We start from the raw sequence: 12,782 nt of genomic DNA, 5'->3' as shown, positions 1-12,782 counted from the left end.
CTCACCAATAAAATGGAGATGCAACTATCTCCACTAATTTCTCTCTGAAGGTGGTCATGTCAAGCAAATTAAGTAAATATTCAAGTACCACATACACGTTCACCATTGTTATTTATTCCACATGTCCACATTGGAAGCTGAACATTGAGAGATACCTAATACCTATTTTCACCACTTCCTAGCTTTGTGATAATGGGCATATCACTTAGACTTTTAAGCCCTGATAGTTTTCATTTGTAAAATGGAAATGATACTATATACCTAATACAGTTATTCTTAGAAAATCACTTTATAAGCCATAGAGTAATATAAATGTGAGACACTACAACCCATTCTGAAGTCTGAATTTCCTCCAATCCATTTTGCTTAGAAATTAATGTTTTAGCATCATTTTTCCATATCCAGTGCTCTAAAAGGCTAACAATAACTTTGGGCATTTTTTTATGCTACTTATTGGAAAAAGTGTAGCTTGTCAAGTTAAAAATCCTAAAAACTACCTTTGCCTTAAGGTATATGCTGGATGTTAAGTCACTATACATGATGGCAGGCCAGGATAAGTAGAAAAAGCACAATAGTCAAAACATGTACCATCCAATAAAATGAAGCATTATACCTTTCTAATGATAGACAGAAGACTTGCCATCTTAATATTACACAGACAGAATTTGAGATGAAGAACAATCATGTTATAAGAGGTAGAGAGTTAAGAACTATGCAAAATAGAGTCAAGAATTAAGTTCATGATTTATAATTTGTGACTATAAAATTACATGGTAATATCTACTTAATAAAGCCCAGAATGTTTTAGTTATCTTTTGCTCAAAGTTATTTTCATTGGTAATACTTAGGAAGAAGTTGTCTCTTTCTTAGGAAGTTTGGAATAATAATCACACAAGAAGAAAGAGAACGAATGTTTATTTGCATATATGGCTAATTAAAAAAGAACAAAATGATCTCATAAATCTTGAAATTATTACCAGGTATTAATATCTCTTATCAGATCAATATGCTTGTATCCTAATTTATTTTAGGTAAGGAAAACCATTAAAAAAAACAGGCAAATCTTTGAAGGTAATGTTACTGTAAGTTACTTCTGCCTTTTTAGAGAATAAAGTCAGGGCAGAAAAAGACTGAGAATTAATTGTTCATTAATAACATATAAGTCTGTAGTAACCAAAATAAAAATGACCAACTAAATTAAACTAACTAAATTGAAACTGAAATTCTAAGGACTCTGTATTGTGAAAACTGAGAAATATATGCATTTAATACGCTAAAGATGAAAATATTTGAACAATGTTTATAGCCAGTTGTAAGTAAGAGAGTAATAAAAATATTTTATTTATAAAATATATCCTTTAAAATTCAAAATGATATATAAACTTCTCAAAGATTGGAAGAATATTAAATGATTTGTTCAATACTCACAACTTTTCTTAGGATAACCACTGCAATGATCACATCAATAAACGCTTTAGTTCAATCAAAAACATTTATTAAAGACTTACTATGGACCAAGCACTATTCTAAGCACTAAGGGGATATAAGAAAGGTAATAATGGAAACTCAAGGAACTCAGTTCTAATGAGAGAGATTCATACATAAATAACTAGGTACATACAAGATGCATACAAAGTAGATAGGAAGTAATCTTGGATAAGAAAGCAGCTGAGGGAACTAGAAAAAGTTTCCTGAAGAAGGTGGAATGTGACCCGAGATTTGAAGGAAAGCCAGGGAATCTAAGAAACAGAAGAGAGGAGGGAAAGAAGTCCAGGCATTGGGGACAGCCAATACAAATACAGAGAGACAGAAGATGGAGTGTTTTAAGTTTTAAACTCATTCTTAAGGACTAAAAACTTACACTCCCAGCAAAAACCTCAAAGGAAATTTTTTTAAAAATTAAAAAGCCAATAAAACAAATGTCAATCATCTTATTCACACTTTGTTAACTTGTATTTGTAGAAAAAATTTTTAAAAAAGTAAAAAATGAAAAAGTTCAAAACTGGCATATATATGTGCTCTTAGTTAAAAAAAAATACAAAAACAACCTACAGAGTAACATCATAGAATCATAAATGTCAAGCTCAAAGAGACTTTAGAGAAGATCTAGAATAATCTCTTAATTGTATAGATGAAAAACACTAATTTTTTAATCACTTGGAGTGTCACTACACAAATAAATGACAAAGCAGAATACATAAAAAGAATCTTACCTTTTTGATGTTACACAAAATTCCCTTATATTTACTTTGCATATACATTTATTTGTATATGTTGTCCCCTGCCCCATGAACTTTAAGTTCATTGAGGCAGAGAATGTTTCATTTTTGTCTTGGTATCCCCAGACACAGTGTTTTGAACAGTACTGTTAACTGTAAAAATGCAGTATTATAGTATAGCACTGCTACTTTTAGTGCAGATAAAAAGTAACATTTTCTTCTTGATAAAAACCTCAAAAGAAACCATATAAGTAGTAGAAAAAATGTTGGGTTTAGAGTCAAAAAAATGTAGGTTTGAGTCTTGACTCATACTTAGTAGCTGTATGACCAGGAATCACTTTGTCTTCTGATGCTCTAAGGAAATCACTTTCCGCATTTATAAAATGGAGATAATAAAATTTGCACTAAATACCTGTTGTGAAGAAAGAACTTTATGAACCTTAACGTGATATATACGTTTAGGTTGCTATAATAATAATAATTCCCTGAAATCAAGGTAAGAAGGCTTAGGATCATTTTAAGACAATCACTGTATCAGTCAGTAAACTTCACAAAAAATGTAACAAATATGACATTCATTTGAGTAAGACAGCATTTATGGAAATGACTGAATGACTTCTTCATAGTTTGAAAGAGTTACTGAATGTCCTTCAATGTTAATCAAGGGCTGATAATAGTGGGATGTTAAAGAATTTTGTAGGCTTTATTCTACACAAAGTTAGCTGGTTTTGAGGTTTTTTCCATACTCATGGGTCCCCTGAACCAGTGGTTCAATAAATATGAATATTATTTTATTAATTTAACTAAATACATGGCATAATTAATAGAAACCCCAGAAAGACCAAGCTTCTAGGTAATATATATGGATTTAAATAAAAAAATATCTAAGATGCAATATTTATTATACATCTACCATATGCAATGAACTCTTAGATACTCAGGGATAAAGAAAGATAAATCATACTTTTTCCTCCAGATAACTTTCCTTGTGGCTTTCTCTTTTCATAACAAGTGTCTTTTGGCTTTCAGATACAATCTGTTAACCATAGGATCATTGACCTGTGTGAATAGTCACTCCCTAAATTACATGTTTAAAAAAATGTAGAGCTAGTACTTCATGAATTTGGTTAGAAAATGACAAAAATTCAATCACTCCTTTGTTGTACATTTTAAAAATATTATTTCTGACATTTAAATCACATTGATTTGGTTTCCATGCTCGAAGTTTGTAAACCTTTTATAGATCAGATTTTGAACTTGGCTTGGATCTTTCTGGTAGATATTTTTTTCTTAACTGATTAAAATATTCATATTTGAGTACTCCACATTGAATTACATTATGATTTCCAAATTTTTTATACTTTTCAAATTCATTCAGAAACTGGAAGTCTGGGTAGTTTAATGAGAGAACTTTCATTTGGCTGTATTGCTAGGAGGAATGAAGCAATACTGACAGCTACGAGTTGAAACTGTGCAAAAAATTACAAATAGTTTGCTCTAATTCTAAATAGCCTGGTGGCAAATTATGCAAACAACACCTCTTAGTCTGTTCTACTGGTTTCCAAAGTGCTACTGGATTTATCCCATCGCATTTATTTTCTTATTACATTGATTAAGGTCACCATAGTATGATTCCAAAGCTCTTCAATTTGAGAAATTAAAAAAAAAACAAAAGATAAAATAACTCAAAAGGAAATGCACCTTATAAACCTATTGAAAAGGAAGACTGTGCTACGGATTACTCGTGCAGTACGTGATTCTTCATGCTGAGACCTGGATAAATTTAAGCCGTCATCCATATGGCCTTCATGGTGCATGATAGCCTGAAACAAAACAGCAATGAGTGCAATAAATACCATTCTGACAATGTTTCCTACCTACACAAGGATAAGACTGTACAGAGTCTAAAAGGTACATCACAAACCCCAAGTCAAATATCAAGAGAAAACAAGTCAATGTGTCCTCAAGAGCTGTTTCATCTTAACAACTGAATATCCCTAAGCTAAAATATTAAGGTGAACATGAGAAAAAAACAACTGTGTTTTCATAATCAAATTCTGATGAAGGCCTCATTGCCTAAGTTAGATAATCTGTATAGAATAACAAAAAGAAAATAACTTTCATTAGTGTTTACACAGACATTGTAGATGGGTGTTTGCTAATTAATAAACAGCAAAACCAAAATTTCAAGGAAATTTTGCTTCAATCCAACCAAAAACATGCCTTTTTTAAAAATTTAATCTTTTATTAATTACAATGGTGATTTTTTTTGCCTGTAATAACATCAATGTTGTTAAATCTCAGGGCATGTCAACATCATTTTAAAGTGTTGATAATTAAAAAGTTTAAATTAGCACTAAAGAATTCTAAAGGAAAGAATAAAAGGAGCAGTAGTCAAATATTTGGATAGTTCTTCCTAAGAAGATGTCCCCTACTCACCAAATACATACCAGAACATTCTCCTAAGAGGATGGTAATTTGAGGGAGTAATGTTAATACATCCAATTTTAACACAAAAAAAATCAGCAAATCACTAACAAACCTATAGTTTCCTGATTCTCAACTTGCTCAATGCTCGTCTTCCTAGACTATTTGTGCTATCATAACATAGTCTAGGAAGAATACAAATATAGCCTGGTATACACCATCAATCAGTAAATCAATAAGCATTTATAAAGCACCTACTACATGCCAAGCACTTACCAAGTACTAGGGATAAAAAGACAAAAACGAAATAGGCCTCACCCTCAAGCAATAGTTTCTATTCCATTGGTAGGTGGGAGGGCTGGATGGGAAACACATAATAACCGTAAGATAATTTAGAATACAAGCACCTTGGAGACTCATGACAGGTCTCACATTGGTGACATTTCAGCTTAATGAAAGACCATTAGAGATTCTTAAGAGTTGGACATGAAGAAGTGCTATCCAAATATGAACGAGAGCCAGTGACATGCGTGGAGCTGGGACATGGAAGGACATGGGTGAGGAATGGCTAAGTAGAGGAATGTGACTGAACTGCAGAGCATAAGAAGTAGAAGGTGCAATAAGATGAGAATGGCAGATTGGATTCAGGCTGTGAAGAGGTTTAAATACCAAAGAGAGAAGTTTGTCATCTATAGGTTAGTAAAGAAGCACTGGCATTCACTAATGGGGGAATGACACGCTCAGATCTAGGCTTCAGAAAGATCCCTTTACAGCTGTATGGAAGATGAGTGGAGAGGGAAGAGATTCAGAGAAGGAGAACAATAGGGAGGCTATTGAAACAGTCATGAAGAGAGATAATGAGGTCCTCAACTAGGATGATATCTGTGCAAACAGAGGAAAGGGCATCGACGTGAGAGATGTGGAGAGAGAATTGACAAGATTTAGGAATTAGACATAAATAATAATAATAGTTGCTAACACTTATATAGCACTATGCGCCAGGAACTCTGCTAAACACTGTACAATTATTACCTCATTTGATCCTCAAAACAACCCTGGAAGGTAGGTGCTATTATTATTCCCACTTTACAAATGAGGAAATTGATACAGACTGCAGTTCAGTAACTTGTCCAGAGTCATACAGCTTGTAAGTATTTGAGGCCCCCTGACTCCAGGTCTAGCACTCTATCCACTGTGTCATCTAGCTGAACTGAATGGTTATGTGAGATAAGGAGAATGAGGAGTTGAGGAGAACTCCTAGGTTGCAAATATGGATGACTATAAGAATGGTGCCAAGAAATAGGTAAGGCTGGGAGGAGTGGGGGAGGGGGAAGGTTTACGGCAAAATAAAATTATATCTGTTTAACATGTTGAGTTTCAGATGTCTATGAGAATATGTAGCTCAAAAAGCCTAATAGGCAGTTGTTAATCTGGAACTAGAGTTTGGGAGAGAGTCAAGGGCTGAATCTTGTCATCTGATCAGAGATGATAATTGAATCCATGGAATCTGTTGGTGTACATACGTACAAGTATTATATGGTCTAAGTATGCCTTTAGTAATATATAGATAAAGGTATATATGCGCTGCATATATCAGCACATGTCTACATGTACATCTGATGTACATCAGCTATATTAGGTCATGAAGGTATCCATAAATAAATATGAAAGTACATAATTATGTATACTCCTATCCACATTTCCTAAGAGTTAAAATGAATACATCTTATAAGAAGTAGTCAGAAAGAATTCCTTTGTTCAACACCATGTTCAAAAAGTAGAGCCCAGCAAAAGTCAGTATTATAGTACATCCTACTTTTAAAGCACGTTTAGTTTAGTTGAATCAAAATGTTTTTCTCTCAGTTTGGTTTTTCACTTCAAATTATTAGCTGTCCTTACCTCAGGGAATACTTAGAAACTTATGTTGGTCAATAATGGCCACTGTCAGAGTGATGTGGTCCTACTGAGATATTACAGACCTGGGGCTCTTTTTTTGGGGGGGGGCAAGGCAATGGGTTGAAGCGACTTGCCCAGAGTCACAAAGCTAGTAAGGGTCAAGTGGCTGAGGCCAGATTTGAATTCAGGTCTTCCCGAATCCAGGGCCGGTGCTCTATCCACTACATGATCTAGCTGCCACTAGACCTGGAGCTCTTAACCAAAACTTGTTTTAAAATGATTACTACATTTCCATATTATTTGTTTCTTTTGTAATCCAACATATTTTATTTTATATATTTTAAAAACTTCATTTTGAGAAAGATTTTACCAGACTACCAGAGGTCCATGACACAAAAAAAATTAAGAAACCTTGCTATAGATAAAGATTCAGATCTTCATAAAAATGACCCAAAAACATTTTAATGGTGGAAATTCCTGAGTCTATTGCATCAGAAAGTGAATAACTGACCTATCTGTAAAACAGATAGCAAGAAAAATGTGAAGGGACTTAGTTCAACAACAAATATTCCTATCAATTCCCTTAAAGGATCAGCTAACATTTCATTAAAAGAAGCACAGGGATATTCACATACTAGAAAAATAAAACCCTGTTAACTCTCATTTTTAGCCAACCAGTTAATGACAGATATATTTCTTCCCCTCAAATGGAATGGCAACATTTTCTTGATTTCATGGAGACTCCAAACACACTGCCTGCAGCATATCTATTTCAATCTCAGCTTCTGAATGACAAATTAATTCTTCATAGAAAAATTATCAGTTCCCATGTTAGTTCATTAGCATTGGCCTCTTCTACCACCTGTGGAAAGACATCTGAAAGGTAAAATAAGAATCTTTCAAGTAAAGAGAGGTTCTTGTTCATGCTACCTACTGATAGGGTTACTATCTGTGATGAGCATAAATCTTTTTAATTAGGCCATTTGACACAACTACCATGTTACCTGGTATAAAGTTGTATATGAGGTCTAAAACTGCAAGTGGCTTTAACTAACAAAGCTGAAGATGCTGGAATAGTAAAGAGGCCAGTTGTAAGTAAATTGTTTAAGTGTCTATGAGTGTAGTGTGAGAACAATTGAAAAAGGAAGAGGCAAAAAGTGGCTAGCCGTTACATCTGTACAAAAAAACTTCCCAAAGGTAGTTACAGCATATATGGTAGTGTAAACAAGAGTCTGCTATTTGTAGATAAAACACAGCTGAGCAAATACTGAAGATATCATACTGGTGAAAAGTTCTAGGAAAAAGATTGGCGAAGCTTCCTATAAGGAGCCTCTAGTAACAGAATTCTCAGTGCAATGAATGAGCTGAGTAACCAGGCAGTTTGCTGTGATGTTTTCCATTTGAGTAAACAATAAAAGTTATAGATAACTAAGTATCTCAGTTTTAAGTAATATGGAAGGCAATGCTAATACTCCATTAACTGTGTAATGTTTAAGTTTCTGCCAGGTCTAAGTAGCAGCTATAGACATGTATACAAAATGCAAGTTTGTCTCTTTCCAATAGGAAGTGGATGAAATCAAGAAATGTTTCTTCTTATTCTATGGAATGCCATAGAGAATTAAATATTAAAATAATAAAAGAAGTGTGTCACTGGGAAAACAAAGAGAAAATACAATTAAAAGAAGGAGGGGGTGGGGGGAGCCGAGCCAAGATGGTGGAGTAAAAGCAGTGACTTGCTTGAGCTCTCCCCCAATCCCCTCCAAATAAAAAAGGACTCTAAACAAATTCTAGAGCAACAGAACCCACAAAAAGACAGAGTGAAACAAATTTCCAGCCTAAGACAACCTGGATGGTTGATAGAAAAGGTCTATTGCACCAGGTTGGGAGAGGAGCACAGTTCAGCATTGGCAGCACAGGCAAAGACTGGGCCTGAGGAAACCCGGAACGGGCCTCGGGACTGAATCAAGGGAAGCTGTGGCGGTTTCCAGACTTCTCAACCCACAAATGCCAAAGACAACTTAGAATGTCAGTGGGGAAGGTCTGCAGTGGTTGCTTCCAGAGCTGTAGGCCCACAGACAGTGGGGAAATCAAGCAGCTGATCAGAGGGGGATTGCAGGGATCTCTTTGCTAGTGCTTGAGGCAGTATTCTCTTGCTTTGTCCGTGCTTGGATCTGGGTTGCAGTCCTGGGGCACTGGCAAAGTGGAGCTTGTGGTGGTGGAGAGGGAATCCTCCCCACAGTTCCAAGGTTGAAAAGAGTACTTGTGGTCACTCATAGACCAGAGCACAGGCCAGGAAAGGAGCAAACACAGAGCCTTTGATCATACTACCTTGAAAAACTGAAAAGGTCCCAGAAAAGTATCTCTGAAAACAGCTGCACAAAACCCCTGAAGCTTGGGACAGTACACCCTCCACACTGGAGCAGACCCCTACCTTAACAAAGAATTAAAAAGATAGTAATTGGTTGGGAACATGAGCAAACAGAGGGGAAAAACTCAGACTATAAAATCTTACTTTGGTGACAAAGAAGATCAAAACATATAACCAGAAGACAATAAAGCCAAAGCTCCTACATCCAGAGCCTCCAAGAAAAATATGACTTGGTTTCAAGGCCATGGAAGAGATCAAAAAGGATTTTTAAAATCAAGTAATAGAAGTAGAGGAAAAACTGAGAAGAGAAATGAGAGTGATGCAAGAAAATCATGAAAAACTAGTCAACAGTTTGCTAAAGAAGACCCAAAAAAATACTGAAGAAAATAACACCTTAAAAATAGACTAATCCAAATGGCAAAAGAGGCCCAAAAAGCCAATGAGAAGAATGCCTTCAAAAGCAGAATTAGTCGAATGGAAAAGGAAGTCCAGAAGCTCACTGAAGAAAATAACTCCTTAAAAATTAGAATGGAGCAAATGGAAGCTAATGACTCTCTGAGAAATCAAGAAATTATAAAACAAAACCAAAAGAATGAAAAAATAGAAGACAATATGAAATATCTCATGGGAAAAACAACTGACCTGGAAAATAAATCTAAGAGAGATAATTTTAAAATTATCAGACTACCTGAAACCATGATCAAAAAAGGAGCCTAGACATCATCTTTCAAGAAATTATGAAGGACAACTGCCCTGATATTCAAGAACCAGAGGGTACGAGAGAAATGGAAAAAATCCACTGATCACCTCCTGAAAGAGATCCCAAAAGAAAAACTCCTAGGAATATTATAGCCAAATTCCAGAGTTCTCAAGTCAAGGAGAAAAATATTACAAGCAGCCAGAAAGAAACAATTCAAGTATGGTAAAAACACAATCAGGATAACACAAGACTTAGCAGCTTCTACATTAAAGGACTGGAGGGCTTGGAATATGATATTCCAGAGGTCAAAGGAGCTAGGAGTAAAACCAAGAATCACCTACCCAGCAAAACTGAGTATAATCCTTCCGGGGAAAAAATGGAAATTCAGTGAAATAGAGGACTTTCAAGCATTCTTGATGAAAATATCAGAGCTGAATAGAAAATTTGACTTTCAAATACAAGGCTCAAGAGAAGCATGAAAAGGAATTTAATGAATTCACCCATTGTTTCTGGGTGATTCAAGGACAAAAATAGATTGTGTATAAGTGTCCTCTTCTCCCCACTATCCCTACAAAAGAGATATGATACTAAATTGTGGTAAAGAGTTCTATTCTATGTCAAGTAAAATCCTAATAGATAGTGAATTGCTCAGGTCTTCTCCAAAAACAGTGACTATAGCTGTATTGTGAGTAGGATGTTCATATTTAATCAAATTTAGCAGAATGTATAGTAAAAGGGTTAAGGTAAAGTTTCAAGAGTAGAAAGAGTAGAATATGAAGGCATCTTTCTCGACAAATTTCACCATTCATGCAATTCAAGGACAAGGATAGTTTGTGTATAAATTTCCTTCTCTCACCATCACCCTTATCAGAAGAGAAATGATACAACTAAACTATGGCAAGTTAAACTCCAATAGATTGTCAAGGTCTTAGGAGTCTTCTCCCCATATGGTGATTATTACTTTGATTTGAGTAGAAGGCATTTACATTTAATCAAATTTAGTGAATGGAAAAGGAGTATGATTGATTCAAAGTTTTAAGAGCAAAATATGAAGGCATCCTTTTGACAAATACTACCATTCATGTGACCTAGTTAAGTGAGGTCCAGAAAGATTAAATTATTTGTCTAGTCCAAAATAACAGCACAAAGTAAAAGACCAAGGATAGAAGCCAGTACTTATACACTAGAATCTATAGCTTAACATTCTTTCTTAATTAGAAGTCATTTGAAAACTACATTTAAAAAGGATATTCTTTTTGCACATATTTATTCATGTCACTGAGGATTTTTGTGGATTTTTCAAGTCTACTTGAGACAAAAAAATTGGGTTAAAGACTCAACAAGTTTTAAAACAATCAAGATTTTTAATTGGATCAATGGCTACTCTTGTATATAATCACTTTATAGATCATAACAGAAGGAAGAGAGGTCAACTCCTTTTTTCTATCTTGCATGGGCAAATACATTGTATAGTTGTGGGTCATGGAACACTACAGTCTCCAAAGAACAACAGAAAGGAGTATGGTGGATGTGAGCAGTCTGTATCATATCAAACACAAGAAATTTCAAAGAAGAAGCAATATTACTTATGTCAACAAAGAAATATTCTTTAGGCTAATTAGGTGTTCGGAATGAGGGATAATGATGGCAAGTCCATGTGTCTAATGGTTTCTCCAAGATATCAGACTGACTCAAGGAAGGCCTTAACATGTTAGAAAGCTCTCCAGTAGGCATTTTAGAGGAGGACATGGTCAAGAGTTAGATAGACTTGGCAGGCATCATGGGTTATCACCTATATCCTATGTGGTGAGTACTCACACTGATGAGATCCCAGATCCATTTTAGTGTTTTGAATATGGGCACGTAAAGAGAATGAAAGAGAGAGAAACCGACAATATGACAATTTTTTTATTTTTTTCATGGCAAACTTTTATGAGATATAGAGAAAGAGAAGAATGAGGGAGAAAATAGCTTCATAAGAACAAAAAAAAATTGAAATCTGGTCACATGGTGTATGCTTCCCTTAACCTCTATAGTTCATGAATAGTAGCCAGATTTGGATATGTGAGATTCTATGCATGTGCCACCATTCTTCAAAACAGACACTGTATATCCAGGCCCCATTAACTTAAAGCCTTTAGAGTCATTCACAATTGGATTCATGTGAAATGCATGATTATTGAAAACTGCATATTAAAGATATATAATGATTTTCTTTTTTTTCTTCCATTAAAAAAATGTCTACTAGACACTAGAAATCTCACTGTAATTACAAGTGATGATTACCACTGTGACTGGGATCAGGCTATAGACTACATACCCCTCTGGGAGTTTACAGAATATCGGGAATGTCTTGGAAGAGATAAATCTCATAGACATATGGCCTGCTTGCCACCTGAGACAGAGGAACTATATCTTTCATTTTAACTCTCAAAAAACATGTCCGGGGACCCAGACATTTTTGATGAACAAATCTTGCAAACTGAAAGTTAAAAAAAAAAAGAAGAGAGAAGCATATAGTCTTTGTCAAAAGAGACACAAGACAGTGGAAGAATTTGACATGAAGAGCACTGTACAGGAATATCTAACAAATATGAGATTCTTCCCCCAAAAAAAAGGTTGAGCTGGAGAAGGAAATGGGGTTTTTTGTGCTTCACAGAATGATGATATGACATTTATCTCTATAACTATACACTGTCTCCCCTTGCTATGAAGGAGAGGTGGGGTATTTGGGCTTGGGGAGTGAGACAGGAAGGTATATGGTATACTAGCATTGGAGAAAATGGCAGCCACAGACAAAGAGAAAGGAACATAGAAATATGTGATGTGGTTCCCTAATGGGACTGGTTATCATTTCACAAAAGGTTAGGTGGAAAAGGATGAGCTCAAAGATGCCCACCAGCAACCATACATCTAAGAAATGGGAAGCACCAACCCTCCTGAATCCCATTTCATAACAGATCTCATATACAGAGACTATCCCACAAACGAGCCAAGACTGTCTCCAGTTTCTGCGTCCTTCATCTAATGCCTAGTCCTATGGGAAGAATGAGTTGGACCTTCTGTAGGAATTGTACTGTTGTACTCCTTTGCCTGCCTAAGAGATGACTCAAATTGTTTATGACCTAGAATACTGGGTTCAGACATATCCTATGTTTGGGTGACTTCTTGG

The 12,782-nt window shown here is 35.2% G+C and overlaps 1 protein-coding gene across 1 annotated transcript in view; it reads right to left on the bottom strand.

Annotated features, from left to right (window-relative positions):
- LOC114050041 (ryanodine receptor 2) overlaps nucleotides 1-12,782 on the bottom strand; it is an 811,539-nt gene that overhangs the window by 418,224 nt on the left and 380,533 nt on the right. The window contains exon 14 of the mRNA XM_027871576.1: nucleotides 3,921-4,042. Coding sequence (XP_027727377.1) covers nucleotides 3,921-4,042 — 122 coding nt within the window. The remainder of the gene's footprint in view (nucleotides 1-3,920; nucleotides 4,043-12,782) is intronic.

Source organism: Vombatus ursinus, unplaced genomic scaffold (genome assembly GCF_900497805.2).
Source record: "Vombatus ursinus unplaced genomic scaffold, bare-nosed wombat genome assembly UNPS02014798.1, whole genome shotgun sequence".
In the NCBI taxonomy this organism is placed as follows: Eukaryota; Metazoa; Chordata; class Mammalia; order Diprotodontia; family Vombatidae; genus Vombatus; species Vombatus ursinus.
Note: the sequence above shows the minus strand (reverse complement) of the source record. Positions and strands in the feature narration are given on the sequence as shown.